The sequence below is a fragment of the Cyrtonyx montezumae genome, unplaced genomic scaffold (genome assembly GCF_038088225.1).
Source record: "Cyrtonyx montezumae isolate F1298 unplaced genomic scaffold, pur_monq_1.0 scaffold_8, whole genome shotgun sequence".
Classification (NCBI taxonomy): Eukaryota; Metazoa; Chordata; class Aves; order Galliformes; family Odontophoridae; genus Cyrtonyx; species Cyrtonyx montezumae.
Genome location: NW_027072089.1, coordinates 66,518,485 through 66,536,615, shown reverse-complemented (window position 1 = coordinate 66,536,615; position 18,131 = coordinate 66,518,485). Strand labels below are relative to the sequence as shown.

At 38.7% G+C, this 18,131-nt stretch overlaps 1 protein-coding gene across 1 annotated transcript in view; it reads right to left on the bottom strand.

Annotated features, from left to right (window-relative positions):
* Positions 1-18,131, bottom strand: part of ADCY2 (adenylate cyclase 2) — a 181,885-nt gene that overhangs the window by 8,352 nt on the left and 155,402 nt on the right. The window contains exons 17-21 of the mRNA XM_065752817.1: positions 15,886-16,070; positions 14,680-14,764; positions 8,119-8,277; positions 2,674-2,820; positions 1,052-1,159 (exon numbers count right to left, since the gene is read on the bottom strand). Of these exons, the coding sequence (XP_065608889.1) occupies positions 1,052-1,159; positions 2,674-2,820; positions 8,119-8,277; positions 14,680-14,764; positions 15,886-16,070 (684 nt within the window). The remainder of the gene's footprint in view (positions 1-1,051; positions 1,160-2,673; positions 2,821-8,118; positions 8,278-14,679; positions 14,765-15,885; positions 16,071-18,131) is intronic.

Sequence of the window (18,131 nt, the reverse complement as noted above, 5' to 3'; positions counted from 1 at the left end):
AGATAGATAGTCTCCTACCCAGCTGACATATTCAGACCCTGTCTTTAGGCACTTAGTCTTCCCTGAGTTCTTGTATTGAAATGAGGGCTGTGCTCAGCAATACGCCTAGCTGTCAGTCATTGCCACACTAGGTACAATAGTATCTGTGGATCCTGGAGCATCTGGCCTGAAGAGACCTACGTTTTGATGGATTTTGTTTCAAAATGTGTACTAAATCACCAAAGGAATACTAAGACTTGGATCTCCTGTTTTATCATCTATGGAGATAACCCAAACAATACATTTCTTGCAGCACACGCACTAAATTTACTAGTGGAAAAGAGCTCCTCTGTGTCTTCTCCAGTCTACAGTCTTGCATTTCCTTTATCTTCTTCACCTCCCTCTACTGAATGTCAGGGCTAATCTGAAATTATTCTTTTTTGTCCTCAAGATTATTAAGGTCCATAGTTCAGGTGTTAATTGCTTCTCTTTAGAAGGAACACAAGTTTGTCAGGAGACATTAATCCTTATCACTGAACACACTGATATTCATTATTGCTGTCTCTGTTGCTGACCAGTGATCTAAAGATCTCAGCAAAAGCAAGGCCTTTGCTTCAAAGTTATGAATTGCTTCTCTGAACTTCGTTTCTACTGAGTGCATGCAGTTCCCAATCCTACTCCATTAAATACATCAGAAACAAAGGAATCTGCTTTAAGCATTGAGCCTGAAGGTTTAAGTGTGTGGTTAATATGGCTACCCAGCACTTTCAACTTTCAAAGGAAAATAGTGATTCCTACACTCTCCTTTAGACTCGTAAGTTCAATTACTTCTGCTGGGATGTAGCAATAAAATGCTATATCATATTTAGAGTAGAAAGCCAAATTTAGACTTAACACATACACAGGCAGCATTTTAAAACTGCAATATGAAGGAAAATAATTCAGACACAGTAAGGCTCAGTAAGAAGTAAAATTCAGGCCACAGTGTTTTATGTAGGCTGCTGTTTAATGAATGGAATTTTAGGCTTTATTTGAGCACAACTTTTATTGAGCAGGAACTTTTTTTCTGTACCTGATACTGTTCTTGGTTGGGTGTAGCACTCAATCCTGTTGCTGCCATGTACGTGCTTCCAATGGTCTTTATCTTTTCAACTCCACTGAACTTTGGCTTAGACAATAACTGGAAAGCAAGAATAGTTATTCATTATTGAGAGCAACAGCATTGCTACTCTAAGTGCTTGTTTCTCTAACAGAATTCAGAGCATCAGTACTTTGATTCACAGATATATACAGGATGGCCTTAAGGATGCACAAAACAATGGATAGAGGAACAGTTCCCAGAAAAAGGGGGATCATGTCTACTAAAACACCTTTTTATTATAAACAGACTAGATTTATATTACTGAGATTGAATTTCACTTTACTGCCCATAAAGCTTGTAAAAATCAGTAGACTTTACTCTCAGTTTGATAGTGGAACCAAATCACTATGTGACCCAGTGTTTAAGCCCTAAGCAGCTTTCTGGAAATAAGCATCTCTTCTAGGTGAGAAGGTAAGAATTCTAATTCATAACCCAGGTTGTTTTGAACATTCCAAAATTATCAAAATGGTTTTGCTGCTACAGGTCCCTCCACAGCTGCAGAACTGCAGATCCAGACTGTGAATCATGATACACTCTTAACACCTTCTTTGGGTATCTTTATCACCAGCAACTTCTTTTAAGACAAATACTGTTCTCAGTGAGACCTTCAGAGATTACTTTTTACAATCTATCTGTAGTCATACACTCTGCACTTGCCCGTAGCTTGGAGAGTGGAATGTTAAAACCTATGCATTCCTGTAAGTACCAACTGACCGACATGTGTAATCAAAACAGTGCAGGTTATAGAATCATAGAATGTCCTGAGCTGGAAATGCTCTGCAAGTATCATCGAGTCCAACTCCTGGTTCCAGGAAGGACCACCCAAAAATGAGAGTAGATGACCGAGTGCATCATCCAGATGCTTCTTGAACTCCAGCAGCGTGGGGCTGTGACCACTGCCCTGGGCAGCCAGTTCTGGTGCCCAGACATCCTCTTAGTGAAGAACTTTTTCCTAATCTCAAACCTGTCCCTCCCCTGACACAGCTCCATGCCGTTCCCTCGGGCCCTGTCGCTTGTCACACAGAGCAGAGCTCAGCGCTGCCCTCCGCTCCATGAGGAGCTGCAGCCGCCATCAGGCCTCCCCTCAGCTCCTCTGCCCTGCGCTGAATTAAGGGACCTCAGCAGTTTCCCATACATCTTGCCCTCAGGCTCTTCAACACCTTCACAGCTCTCCTTTGGGTGCTGTCCAAAGATGTAAAACTGTACTGCACAAACTTAGGCAATTCACCTTTGGCATTAGTATTTGTGAACTACAGTTAATATACGGCACGTAACGTGCCTTGTGAAAATTTCCCCATTAGATATATGGATTGGATTCTCATTATAGAGACTGAAAAGCAACTGAATATGATGTCAGATCAATAGCTCATTTATTCCACATAAATCTCTTTTTCCTTTAATACTCCTTTTAAGTAATTTCTACATGACCAGGCATATAAAAGTTATTTTCTGACAGCTCTTACACTCTCCTTTTCAAGTATGTTTGCTTACTGTTGCATACCCTGGGTTATTAAGATTGAAACCATATGTTGATTGTTGTTAGAAGTACATACATCATCGAAGTCAGCAATGATCTCATTTAGCAGCCTGAGACATTCCAAGCCTTCCTTATTTACATCAGATTCTGTATAAAATTCCTTGAAATCCGGAATAGAGGCAAACATGACACAGACACAGTCATATGACTGATGATACAGATCCTGCCCAAAAGAAAATAAAAAAGAGAAAAAAACCTTCTGTTAATACCCAGCTCTAAAGAAGGTCATATGATAATATGCAGTGTCCCAGTTCAGAAAAGGAAGGTGGTGCCACGGATGGAAAACTTTAAAGCAGTGTTCAGGTATTTTTTGCATTTAGTGGCATTTATTGAACTTCAAACAGTGTATATAGATTGGTTAAACATAGCCAACATAGCTGAACATTTTTTGGTGTTCTAAAGTTACCCCTTTTTTCACCTGAATATTTGCTCAGTAAGCATAAACTAAATAAATTCACTAATTTATTAGATAGGGGTCACTTCTGAGATCTGTAGAGAATTTGATTTGGCTCGTGTGGCTGAGACTATATTTTGCAAAACAGTTTCTAATTTATTATTAGCTGTATATTTATAATGACTTGAAAGAACTAGAAAATTGAAGCAAAATCTCAACACTAGTGCACTGCAAATGCCTAATGTGGCACGATCCTGATAGATCCTAATCTAAAATGACAGGATGCCTAATAGGACAAAATAATTGCCCTCTCTTTTCCATAACAAGGGCCTTAACAAGAGAAATAAGTCACTTCAACTTAAACTTACTTATTTGTCACATTCTCCACAGCATTCTGTGAACTCTGAAATGAGAACACCTCTGCCTCACAGAAACCTCTGATGATAAAAATGTATCCCCCTCATCCCTCCCTTCAGTTTCCTCTCCAATGCCCTTAATCATTAGAATCTCTTTCCTTTCAGGACAAATTGATGTCCTGGAGAAAGAAAAGAAGGACTATTTATTAAACTAATAAAAAGAGTATGGAAATCCATACACAAAGGTAGCCACAACAATAAGAGATGCTGTATGCTAGTATAAAGCCAAATTCTATTGAGGGTATTCGAGTAGACCATAGATTTCAATACTCATATGTATAAGATGAATATTCAGTGATTTCAAGAAGGATCAGATATTTTTTCCCTTTTTACTTATCCAAACTTTGTTGGTTTTTTTTTTTCAATTTTGCTTGCAGTCTTTTCTCTTTTTTAAAGAGCATGGGGCATCTATATGGGTGTGTACAAAGTGAACTATGCAGAACTATGGTAAAACTTGTTGTCTGCCTCAGCCCAGAGCAGGTGTGAGGCAGACAGACAGGAGTATGGGCAGTTGGAGGAGCTAGAAGGTTTACTACTAGACTCTTCTCTCCTTTTATTTCATAAGGATTACATAATCACAGTATCCTTGAAGCTCCAGCTCCCCACGTTAACCCAGGTCCAGACTATAACACTGCAGGAATGTACACCAGCTGCTCTCTTGAGCATCTCTGAACTTAGGATGGGAGCTCAAACCAGCTCAAATTTGGTTAAGTACAGCATCAGAACAAGAGTAACAGACCTGCTGCTCAAATATTTAGCCTCTGAATTCTGCTTCACATCTACCGACTTCAAACTTACCTCAGGCATGTCTGCACTGAAGCTTCAGTAACATTTGCTTATAAATATACTCAAAAATTAAAATCTGGCATCCTGTGTGCTCATCTTAGACTAGTTTAGCAGAATAGGCATTGAGATTACATGATGTCATTTATCTCACTTTTTCTTCCATTTCCTCAAGTCTCCTTCCCAGTATCTTGATTTCAATGGTGGATGAAAGAATCTAGGCTACACATCTTTTAAAACTGGGAAGAAATTGCAAAAAAATGCAGGGTTTGGTAATGGAAGGAGAGATTCACAGTGTGCTACAGAAGACCAGAAGGAGATACGAGAACATTCACATCAGAATGGACATAATTAACATTCAAAATGTGAATTATTATGTATACTTTAGAAACTTGATCTAAAAAAATGAACAAACAATATATATCCATGATATTTTCACAGGAAAAAAAATGGTTCATATTCCTATTGTCTTTACAAATCTAGTAAATTTAATCCATCCAAATTAATAGCAATGTTGTCACTGACATTAATACACAATGCTATTATCCTAGCAATTCTGTAAATTAATAGAAAAAGGTTGTTTTATTTTACCATATTAACATTAGATAGCAGTTTTCTGTTCTATTTGCTTTCTCGAATTCCACTGATTTTGCATCCTGAGAAAGTAAAACCTGAAGAAATTGCTCATAGATTCAGACTATTGAGTTTGTGACAAGTTTGTCACGGAAGCCGTAGTGCAGCAGTGTCAGATTTGAAATAGTACACAGAAGTGAATGCCATGGCTTACCAGAGAATATAAATTCAAGTCATAAAAGGTATTTGCAGAAGGGAAATATGCCCTAAAATTTACAGGCAAAAGCGCAATGGGTGAATACGATGTTAATGTACAGCTGCTCCTAGAACTTCTGCTGAAGCATCCTGCACTGTGGGTACTGCCTGGGCCCTGTGGGTAACTGGGTCGCTGCTGGATGGCAATGCCATACTTTCTTACAGACAGTAAGCATAGAGCCCAGATGCCATTAGTGGTTAGGAAGTATAGACCCATAGAAAGGGTCAGTGCGCTGTCCAGTGTTGGCTGTCCGTGCAGCAGGGAACAAACAGCCTGACAAGAAAGGGCTGCATGTCCTAGTGTTACAAAGAAGAATCTCCCTTTCCTATAAACAGAGTTGTCACTCTTTCCTCCATCTCAAAAACAAGTACACAACATTGTATACGAACACCTGCCAAGCTCAGCAACAGCATCCCACTTCTCTTCCTCTCTAGCACCAAGGCAACATCCATCCCTACTAATGCTTTGCAGCACAGTGCCAGAATAGAAACAACAAATGGCACTGTTTAGAACCATGAGTAGCAATTGCAGCTGTCACAATAAATGTCAGGCAATTTTAAGCAGACATTCCCTGCTAGTTTATTGCAATCGTTCATAATAATAAAGGCTATGGTAATCAGGTGTCTTAATTTTTCTGTGAGTATTTCTCAAGTAAGACTACTCTCCAAAATGTTTAATCAGAAAATTAAATGCAATATAATTCCAGGAAGAAATGGCTTTCTTTCAGCACAAATAAAATCACCCTCTCTTCTACCATCAATTCTTGTTGTTTTTTTTTTTCTCCCCTCTTACAACATCTGAATTTTTCCTGGTTCGCTTTCCACACCGCCCCTTCTTCTCCAGTGCCCGAAGACCTTCTGAGACTGCAGGAGGCCAACTGGTCTGCACTCCATATGGCTCATGGAAGGCTACAGCAGTTGGTTTGTCCAGGGCACAATTTCTGCTGGCTCCATTCTGCAGCTAATGAAGCAGGATTACTCTCACTAGGTACTCAACAACACGCTTTCAAGTTAGCCTGCAATGAGAAAGCTTCCTGAGTACTTCTTAGTAACGGGGAAGCTGGATGCTCACAGCACAAAAGAAAAGGGTGCAGAAGCCAGTTGCAGAAGAATCCTGCTTCCTGCTTTTTGTTTTATATTTGTTTCTCTGTCTCTCAGCTGGAAAGTACCTTATTTGGTAGGCAGCATAGAGACAATAAGCAGAAACCCAATTCTGGAGACTTCGATAAAGCCAACAAACTTTTACTACAGCTCCCTGGTTTGGAATCATTTTGCTTTTACCCCGTCAGCATTAGTCAACATATGTCCTGTTATGAAAAGACCTTTATGAAAAGGTATTTTTGAAAGTACAGTCTTACTACTCTCAGTTAGTATTTATTCCCATTTTTTCCCCCTTCCATTCCTGCTGCATTTTATCCAGCAGCATCCTCAGTCTTCCCTTTCCTTCACACAACTGCATGCAAAAAAATCTAGGACAAGTAATGTTCTTCCAGTAGATAGATCTTAATCACAAATTCTTTAACAGAAAATAGTATATGTATAGCCATATTGAGTGTTTGCCTCTGAGGAAGATGCAGACAAATTTCAATTAATTATCTGATTATCTAAACATCCACAGAAACAAATCCAAGATGTGATCTGCTGTAATCTATTTATAGGTGTTTAGATATAAAAAAACAAAAAAAAAAAAAAAACAAAAAAAAACCAACTGTTCTGAATCTCCTTTCTGGCTTGACATGCTCCTATAGATTCTGAAACAAGACATAACTGATGCCTGTACTTATTAATATTTCCAAGGGTTTGTGAGGTTCCTGCTTCTTTGAAAACTGTTTAAATATAAATAAAATAAAAAGGTACTCAAGGTTTTTTTAAGAAATGGGGTGCCACTAAAATCACATCAAATTCTTTTTATTTTAGCTGCCATGAAAGACCAGAGTTCAGCAGACTACCATTTTTCATCTTCACTAAATTTACTGAAGATCATTTCAACCCAAGAATCTTGAGAGGTGACAGTGTAAATCCAGTTTCCAGTACTAGGGTGAGCAGATGGTGTTGCCATGCTGGGGAGCAGAGATGGAATAGCACATAAATGAGAAAGCAATCTCCTGATGGTTTGCTGTGTTTAATGCCTGAACTGAGAGCTGGAGTCCAGCCAACCTGGCTTTCAGCCAACATCTTCACTGGATTCAAAGGAACCCCACAGCAGTTTTCATTCAACATTAGCTACCAAATGAATGTTTACAGGTAGTACTAAAGTACCAGTGTAAACTACATTACAGTAGTGCTTAGTGCAAACCACAGTGAAAGGGACAATGTCCCGTTCTATTCAGATTCCCTCTCCTCTTCTGTCAGTTTTGGAACAATTGTTTTGTATGCACAAGTAATTCAAACTGTTGCATTTATTGTGTACAGAAACTATTGCTCCCTCTAAATCTGATTTGCTTTTATTTTCTTTTGTCTCAGTTTTTGTTTTCATCCTTTCCTTTATTAAAACTACGAAGCAGTGTTAGGAGTAGATCTGATTGCTACTTAAGTCAACAGGAGTCTTTTGGTAGATGTTTCTGATGCCTGGATTAGGTCCATAAACTGTAAGTAGACAGGGATTTCAGTGTTTGGCACCTCCTTTCAGAATTAATATAGCCAGTGTTTCAGGGAAGAGGTTAATTTCACTTCTAAAAGCAAGGTCTCCAGTCACCACAAGCAATTTCAAAACCTGGATGCAGCTCCACTCTGATCACAAAGGAAAATGCATCTGAATACATATGCTTCAAATTTAAATCCTTGTGAATTCAATTATCCTTTTCATTTTCTTCCCATTTTCCTCCTCTGCCTCAAGGCAAAGTGTATTGCCACTGAAAAGTTTCACATTTTTTACTTCCAGGTACTAAGGTGATTCAGTGCTCAGGAATGCAAGGGGGAAGGAAAATGACTGTATATCTAAAATCTGACTGTATGGACCTACTGTTCAACTCAGCATTAAGTGGCATTTCTATGGCATGCTGCCTTAGTACAGAGCACACAACATACAGAGATGGCTGACCTCGTTCTTCAGGTTTCTTGCCAAGAAGTGTTCAGCTACGTGGGCTGGAAGCACATTCTCCAGAAGCACCCGATTTAGGTTCTCCATGGTTTCAATCTCCTCCCGCTCTTTTTTGAACTTGTTCTTCCACAGGAAGTCTAACCTACAGTAATATTCATTCTGTTACAAGAGGACACAGAGGTAAAGAAACAATCGGCATCTTGTCCTGCTGGAGTACAGGTTTAAGAGACAAAATAAACACAGTACATCACCTTTACAAGGATACTGTTTGGCCATTCAATTACAATTCCAGATTCCACTGAATTTAACCCCCAGTCACACAACATATGGTACACATTTCAATAAATTTATATGTAAAATAAATAAAAAAGAGCACAGAAAAAAGCTCAGAAATAAAAAGATGCAGAGTGATTAAAACAAAGGAAGATTTCCTAATATACTCTCAGACTCTGGAAGAAATTCATTCTACAAATCAAACACTGTTACAGAAATAATTTGCAGTTTTGCAATATAATATCTAATTTATTTCAAGCAAATTTCATGCTAGTGGGCATTTCAGGAAGATCACGACGTTCACCAACTTTAACTTATGTCATGCAAACTTTCTGGTAAAAACAGCTTACAATTAAGAAAATTCAGCCTACTGATACACCTTCAGTTTTTCAGGAGACTGACTTTCTCCTTTTGGTATGTGCACAGCAAAGATGTCACTGCTTTAGAATCACAAGAGATTTAAAAATTGGAATGTTTTGAAGACTATCAAAAATGGCCCACTGTGTTGTTCTTTTGTTTTGTCTTCAGAAGTGTATTTAATACTACATTCTTCTTTTTGCACCCAAGTTTTCATCATATAAATGCATAATAATCTCGAAATACTAGTATTTTTGAAGATCCAGTTGCATTTTTTTTTGGACTCCTGCACTCCTTTACAATAATTTCAAGGCTTTTTGGTAGAAAATTCTATGGTGCTATTTCTACATTAAAGACTCCAGTGGCCTATGTCAATATTTCAGTGCAGACCACTGGTGTAACACTACTCCACAGCCTTAATGAAGACATGATTATGAACACAATCTTATGTAAAATCCTGAAAATATTTGCCATTATTATTAGCAGCCAGTAAGTGTTAACATAAAAACATGACAATAGTCTTTGTGATTGGATGTTTGCCATCACAGCTCAAAATGATTCATGGGTACTTTGTTGAGTTCACGGCCAAAGATAGTGCAGGAAGTTGAATTGAAATGGGTTTTGCAAGCTTCCAAAAAGCAAGGAATTGAAAAGTGGCAAAGCAAAAAATGGATCCACTGAGAAACTGTAAGATGAAAAGAATACTGAGAGAAACCATGCACACACCGCTTTAAATTGGTTGATAAGGCCTGGATATTCTTTAGATGTTTAATTGGAAAATAAAAAGAAAAAAGGATCATCCATACCTTTAGTGATTATTTTTTCTTGTGTTGATATACTAGGAAGGATAGAATGCACAGCTCAAATGAACTGCCAAAGATATTCTGGCTTTTCTGACACAAAGATAACGCTGTTCTGAACATAAAGTGGGTCTTAACCTCTTACAGTGGATCATGCTCTGCCCTAGAAATCTGGACTTGGGATGTCAAATAAGCAAACAAGCTGACTATTTTCAGTTAATTATGTTACTAAGGGTTATTTGCAGATTATAAGCAAATGAAAAGAAGGTATAGACTTGTATACATATAAAGACATGCATGAGAGAAGAAAAAACCTAAAAACAGGCTTCTGCCAGAACTTGGAAACATAACTGCATTGCGTTCTGTCATTGTTCCTGTACCAAACTGAAGTTATCTCTCTTGTAAGGCTTGAGGTCACGAACAGCTTTTTCAAATATACACGTTCACTTTTTTAGAATGTTTTTCTTATTTTTCTATTAATATTTATATATTCAAGTTCCTCACATAGATGATCAACTCAATGCCGCCACATCTGCATTAAGGCAGAACGAATCCAATAAACTGTGTTTGTGTAGAAAAAAATCCAATAAAACGCTAGGATGCCAAAATTATTTGCATAAACAGCCTAAAGTAAACTGGACATGTGGCATAAAACACCAATTAGGTATCCATACATTGAATCCAATTTGTATTGAGAACAATCAGAGATGAGCTTCGTCTTCAAAAAGATTTGTTTCTTCTTTATGAGACACTATTAAGGAGATAATGTGTTTACACTTTCATTATTTACTGAAATATAGAATGCCAAAACAAATGGCAAAGAGTCACAGATTCACAGAACTGTAGGAGTTGGAAGGGGCCTCCAGAGATCACTGAGTCCAACCCGTTGCCAAAGCAGCTCCCTAGCCCAGGTTGCACAGGTAGGCATCCAGGTGGGTCACTTTGAACATCTCCAGAGAAGGAGACCCCGCCACCTCTCTGTGCAGCTGTGCCAGTGCTCCGTCACTGCACTGGGAAGAAGTTCCCATGCACATTTGTGCAGAACTTCCTACGCTTCAGTTTGTGGCCATTTCCCCTCATCCTATCACCACACACTGCTGAAGAGTCCGGCCTCGTCCCTTTGCCTCCTGCTCCTTAGATATTTATAGACATGGATCAGATCCCCTCTGAGTCCTCTTTCTTCAAGGCTGAACAGACCCAGTTTTCTCAGCCTTTCCTCATAAGGGAGGTTTTCCACACCCTGTATTATCTTTGTGGCCCTCCATTGGACTCTTTCAGAGAACTCAGAAAATAGGATGAAAAAAAAAGTAGAATTTACTCTACAATCCAATTTGTAATTAAAAATGTCCAAGGGTATTTCAAAATGCATCTTCGAATTTTTAAAAAACATTAAGCACTATCTTAGTAAAGCTTATTTTAGATTGTGAGGTTTTTTAATTTGTACAATGTACCTAATTTATTTTACACATCTTTAAAGATCCCGCTTAAGCTTTGAAGCCTCACAGTCATCTGAAAACCTAGATTGCTTCCTACTTTACATGTAATCTACAGAACCTTTTTACATTTCACCATGAAAATATCTCAGAATGGCTTTCACATGTAGGCAGGCACAATATCAGTGCACATAAGGCAATGCAGCCCCAGAGGTTCAGATCATCAGTAACTGCAAAAGCAGTCAGGTGTATTGAGAACTGATCAGGTCTTAACGTCTGATGAGACAGAGATGGCTATGTCTATATTTTTAAATTCTAGCACAACACTCACCCACACCGATTTTCAGTATTTGCCTCAGGATGAGGCAACAAAATGAATGAGCTTTCATCACTGCAGTAAGTTACACAGAAAGTCTAAATAAGCATCTCATGAGTCTGTGCCATTGCTGTCTGCAGTCATGAGAGATGCATGCGTGCTGAAGGGGCAGAGTGACGGTAACACTAATGCAGATAAGTCACTGCAGAAAAATTACACGTGGGTTTTCATTCAGGTGACAAAGTTAAGAAAATTCCATGGCCATGACTGTTTCAGAGATCTTAGATGCCACGTATGCAGACTGAAATGTGTCATTTATAGCCTATGCTGACATGACCATGGAAAAGCAATTCTACTTTCTCCACCTCATGCCCATCCTACAGTTATTCTTTTGGCACAAGCATTGACGTCACCACACCACAAAAAAGTAAAATAAAAAATAAAAATAAAAAAGCTTAGCAAAAAGATCTGGCTGAAAAACCCATTTTTCCAGGGTTGGAAAAGGCCCATCTCTTCCACCAGGAATTGTGGTTGTGCATCTAAGATTACTATGTGAACCTGGGAGTTAAGTTTGCTCATAGAAGGTGCACTGATACAATAACTCTACCTCCCTCCACCTCCATTTCTCCATGCATGCATTCTTCTCTCCTGCTTTTGCATTGGCCAGCAGTGAGCAGGCTCATGGGCTGGGCATGGGAAAAGCACTCACTTTTTGTTTAGGTGAACTTGCTGGTAACTGCTCTGGGGGCACAGGAACACCAGTGCCAGGAGAGGGGAAGGAGAAGGAACATCCCCTCTTATCAGTGGCTATTGTCTTTAACAGTGAAAACATACAGGTACTAAGAGACAAGAAAAGCAAAACTATTGTCTGCAAAGTTGAAAAATGCAGTAACAAATTAAAAAATGACTTGTCTCCGTGGAAGAAAGGTGCAGAAATAGGAAAGGGCTTGACCAGAACATTAGCAAGAGGAAGACTGCAGGTAGGCTGTAAAATCATCCTACTGAATCCATGAGTTTTGCTGCCCACGACAGTTGGGAACATTATTTCTCAGATTTTTTGCCCCTGAGAACGCACACTCTAACATCAGAGACTGCTGTCATATTGGGAACAATGTTCTTCCCTTCAACATGTTTGTTTGCCCAAGTAGACGCTAGTGAGTAACAGTGTAGTGGTTTCTTCCAATTTCCATAAATGAATTTGAGATGAGATGTGTCCGGTGTCTGGGGGAAAAGCATGCAGAATAAATGCCATTCGTCACTTCTCCTGAAGGGGAGATGAAAGGATGGGTAACCATTAGTGTGGAAAAGTAATGTAAGATTTGCTGAGTGCTTCGTGGGATGTGGGAATTTTAGTTATTCCCTATGATTGGTTTGTGAAGGTTGAAAAGTTGTCTAAAATTGAAGAAGCAGCAGGAATAATAGCTAAGAATATATCCAAATGTTTGTCTATTTTTCTAATTTAGCCAGCTGATCTGAAAGATATCCAGAAGATGATGCCTGTCCTTAGAAACTCTGATCCTGATGAACTCTTACACTACCAGAGAAACAATGTTCCCGTGGACATTAGTAGAAAAGGAATTCAAAACAGATAGAAAGCAGCTTTCCATCACTGTCCAAATCTACAGTGCATCCACTCACCTCTGCTTTCACCTCTAAAACAATACAAAATACACAAAAAGAAGTGGACCTGAGAAGCAGCTGAATGCCAGAGACAGTGGCAGAGGTTATGGTACATCCCAGAAGCAGCAAAAAGCCTGCTCTCCAGGAATTCCTCCCCTGTCCCACTTCTTTCCTTAGCCTCTTTTCACAGTAGGATTAGAATACTGACTTGGCTCAGATTCTGGCAATGCAGGAGGAACAGGAGGGAAAATCAGGACATATTTGCTGGTAGGAGAGTTTCCTCAGTTTTAATCCAAGGCATTTGCTACCAGCCAGTGTCACTAGCAGTAACCTAAAGTGGCAGGTTTTAGTTCAAGAATGTATTAAAGCTAGTTTCTAACATTTTCTAGTTATCTTTTAGACTTTGCTTGAGAATGTTTGAAAACAGTTTTTTCCTTTATCTTCTTTAAGGAAGGAAACAAAAAGACAGAACAATCAAAGGCAACAGACTGAAGGGCTACAAACAAACACTATTATGATGAAGATCATCCTACAGCTCTGAAAGCAACAGACTTTTACTGTTACAGGGTCATTTTTCAATAGGTGTGAGCCAGGAAGCAACCAGTATGCACTGCTGCAGTACAAAGAACGGAAACTTTACTGAGGATGTGACAGAGTCCACAAAGAAATACTCTCTGCTCAGTAAAAGTGATTCTCCTTTCCTGTCTTTCTCTTTTTTTCGTGCGCACTCCTTTGATCTGACACATTGATCAGAGGGACTCCACGATGCTAAGAAGTATTTATCCCTGTTTACATCTGGAAGTAGCTGTGTTGCAGCACTGCTCTCTGCTGTTAACATCAAATGAACAAACTCCACTACGGTGCTGGTAGTAAGGCCAGTGATGAATTGTATTGAAACTCAAGAATGTTCCCCTAAGCAAAACTAAAGAAGATGCCAGATAGGAAGGAGGACCTGGAGGGTCTGCTTGACAGTTTAAGTGATAGTCATTATGTTCTGGGGAACTGTAATGTAAGTAAGTGATTTAAAGACAGTATGACAGAAGAACCTTCTCAAGGCTGCAGGCTATGTGGGCACAGGCTGTTCATGAGACCTCACAGGGCTTGTCTCCTCCATCTGGGAGCCCTGCCTCATGCACTATGTCACTCCTGGCATGACAAGCTTCCAGCTCACCATGGACAGCCTCGAGGAGCTGGAGAGAGAGAGCTGCCCTCACCTTGCCCTCAGCATGCAAGAGGGTCAGGCCACCCACACCATGTTGGCACTTAAAAAGCGCAACTGGGTAATGAAGAGAGGGGTTTCCTGTCACATCACTGTTTTAGTACAACTGTGGCCTCAGTATGAGGTACGCTGCGGTGTGCATGCTGCATTGTTTCTGTGTCTGCCTCAACTGGTAATAACTGTGAAGAAAATAGCTTGTAATTAAGCAACTAGGGAGACAGCAGATGGATGCGGACAGATGGGAAAACACTGGGAAGCTATGAGACAATATTGGTCAGCATGACAAGCAACAGTCACAGTGAAGCATCAGCATAATGCCTACAGTCTCAATGACAGCTATTGCAGAGTTACTGGTGAGTTATAAGGACATACTGGAAGGCAATAAAGGAAATGATAGCTTTTTAGATGCTTCTGACACTCCTTTGCAAGGGTGTGGGGCAAAAAGGAACAATCGTGCTTGTCAGAAAATCTACAATATCTTTGAGAAGGTGGGAGGCTGGCAGTGTGTCCACTGATGCAGATGAAAAGAACTGAGCATCTTACCTGTCTACCCAAAACCAGTAATGTGACGAAGAATATAAACAGGGAAATTGAACCCATTGTCTTCAGGTCTTTCAGTATTCCTGGCCTATAAAACAAAAGCGTAAGTAAAGCAAGCTGCTGAAAAGTTATAACAAAATGACTTCAGTACAAGAACAAGGGAAAAACCACAATTTACATTACCTTCTGGTATGTAAACTAGGACCACTTTAATCGGAAATGCTTTATTATTTGTTAAAACACTACTTCTACAATGAAACTTTAATTACTACTACATCATTCTGTGCAAATGTACCCACATTTTCAAGACCAATACTAACATGAGGATTTATGAAAAATAATATCCTTCTTTGCTAGCAGATGGAGAGTAGCTGGTGCTTATTCTACAGAGACAGATTAAAAACAGTTTTTATGTAATACATGACTTCCATAATGGAAAGCTTGACCCTGTATCCAATGAATGTGAAGAAATGGATGCTGAAGCAGCTAACTCCCAAAATGTGATTTCATTCACAATAGGGTCAAGTGAGATCTTTTATAGAGTGTCTTAAGAATTCTGCTTTGGGAAAAGGTGCTATAAGGAACGGGGAACAGTTCACACTACCACTCCCCTACTGATGCCACTGAAAGAAGAACCTCGATGAGACATTCAGGAAGGAAAAACCAAGAGACACACAAGTTTGACTGACAAAATGAAGGCTACCAGAAGCACGTGATAAATGTAACTGATCATGTGGTTCTCCATCCCTACACACAGATATCCTGTCCACTCATCCAATGGGAACATAAATATCTCTTTCTGTTCATTTAACAAATTGAAGATCTGTTTGCTTGTGATTTTATTTTTCAATAGCTAAGGCTGCATTTGTAAGGTTTTATGACAGTATTCTAGTTCTGAAAAAGTTGAATTTATTTGGCTTGCAGCAAACTTCCTGTAGGAGCCTTAATAATGTTCCAAACCATGTTTCCCTCGTGTCTTTTATTACAAAAACACAAATTAAACCATCCTGTACTTTCTATAGTGTGGGATCTACGCATCTGGCCCAGATTTCTGGATTTTATTCTTATGCTCAACAATGACAACAATTTTAAATTGTGACTTGTAGATTACGGAGCTAAATGCATAAGAAATAAAAATGTTACGTGGCATGTTCCATAGCCAGTATTTTATTTCTACTTATTTCAGTATGATTGGAATTATTAACCTACCTTTTTAGGGGTGCTGTTGCATACATAAATTTGCTGTAATCATCCAGCATGGACCCGTGAGTGTGCAGAAGGATAACGTTGTAGCCCACTAATGCAATCAACATTATCACCATTTTCAGCTCATAATTTATCCTCAGAAAAACGGAACAGGAAATGAGCCCTAATATGCAGCTGTATATAAAATACTGGGAAAGGAAAATCACACAGTAAATATTGTTTGGCTGCTGAGTGGGCAATCACACAGAATAAAATACATCATTTTTAATAAAATTCTAACTACCACTTAAGCGTGTTATCTATCACAACGCATAAGTAATCATAGTACACAGGACATTATGGCATACAGACAATAACAATCAGATATTGGTATTTCATAAAATAAAGTATTTTTCCTTACTAGGTTCAAATTCTCTCTAAACACAGCAGAATTCAGATTACAATCCTCATTTATGCTTTCAAATTTTCACCCTTCACCTCTTTTGAATTATTCATCTCCATGTCCTATATGTGAGAAACCAGTGCTGGTATGGGAGTCTTGTGTGAAAGCCCACTGCCAGCATAGTGACTAAAGATTTATTTCTGTGTGTCTGCATAGTTTTTGCTCATACTCAAATATAGTAACTACCCTGTATGTATTACTGAGCATAAGGGAAGATCAAGGTCAAAATGCCTGAAGATCTGTAAACAATTTCATTGCCTATTTTTGCAGCATCATTAAACTGATCCTATATACACAGATGTTAAGAACCTCACAGATACACGACTTTAGAGATTCTAGAAATATGGCTAAGGGGCAAAGAAAATAAAATGATTAACACTGCCTATGAACAACATAAATATTAAAAAACGATTGTGTTATATCTTCTTGAGTTATGACTATGTAGGCATGCATTCAGATGTTTAAAACAGTCTTTTCTATCCACTATCAACAAAAAAGTATGGTTGAAGTTGCTGGGGTAAAAAAAAACAAAAAAAACCCAGATTTTATATTGATACTTTCTCAAAATGGATTATAGTATCAAAACCAATGCTAAAACAGAAATAGTATGATCCCACTAGAATCATTTTCTTAGTCCTTCACATACAGCTCCTTTGCCAAATATAATTCCTGGAAGTTACAGTCTTGCACCTTGTAAAGATACTATCTTTTCTTAAACTACAAAGCATTCTTTTTCTAGATATGCTATTTTCAGACTTCTGTTGATTTGTTGATAACAGTACTTTTGACAGAACATGAGTCATTGTATGCTAATTCTGAAGGATCATTAATAATAATAATTTTCCAAGCACTCATCAGGAGAACTGATCTCCCATCTAAATCTTTGCTGTTATTGTAATTTCATTGCAGATCTGTTTGAAATAAGAAACATAAAGAATAGCTGTTCAGGATCAAAAAATAAATTTCTCTGCTGGTTGCATCCCTCAAGAGCACTATATTTATATCACACTATATTTTCAGAATCCAGTGTTTTATAAAAGTAGCAGTAGGCATTTTTTACCCTTCTTTTACATTCTACTTGTGAAATTAGTTTTACAACAAACCAAAGGCAGTCTCAATCTACAAATGTACCAAGCAAAGACCAAGTAACTTCCAGGTGGAATAAAGTCCCTGTTAGTGCTCCATGGGAATGCATAACCAGCTATGGTGAAGACACAATGGGGAACTCTACTCGAATGGCCACATAAGCTTATGATGCCTTTTTTAAAATGCCACCTTAAATTAATCTTTCCTCAATTGTAAAACACATACCAAATCTGTTGCTTCTGAGTGCCCAATTCTGCAAGTGAATGTTTAAATACCTGTCATATGAACTGAATTTTTCCCTCTTTTTAATAAAAATAGACTTGGACATCTTAGTAGGTATTTAAAGCTGTGTAGCTTGAATCCTTCTTTGTTAAGAGCTCTGATCTTTGTCACAGCACATAAATTGCAAGGTATCTAACAAATGGCAGACAGTCTCCTGAGTGAAGTGGTCTTCTCTCAGCTGATGAAATGAACCTGGAGAGGAATTAACGCACAGCTGGGAAAAAAATTGATAATTTTAGTGTACTGGTGTGCAGGACTCATTTCCGAACAAACATGCCATCTTCAAGCGTGCTCATCCTGCAGCTCTGTAGGACAGATGTAGAGAACAAGGAGACTACAGAAATCCTGAGGCTTCTTTCAAGTCACGGAGTTGCAGACAATGACGGTGGACAGAGGAACTGGCACCTCACCTAACTGCCCACCTGAACAAAGAAGCGTG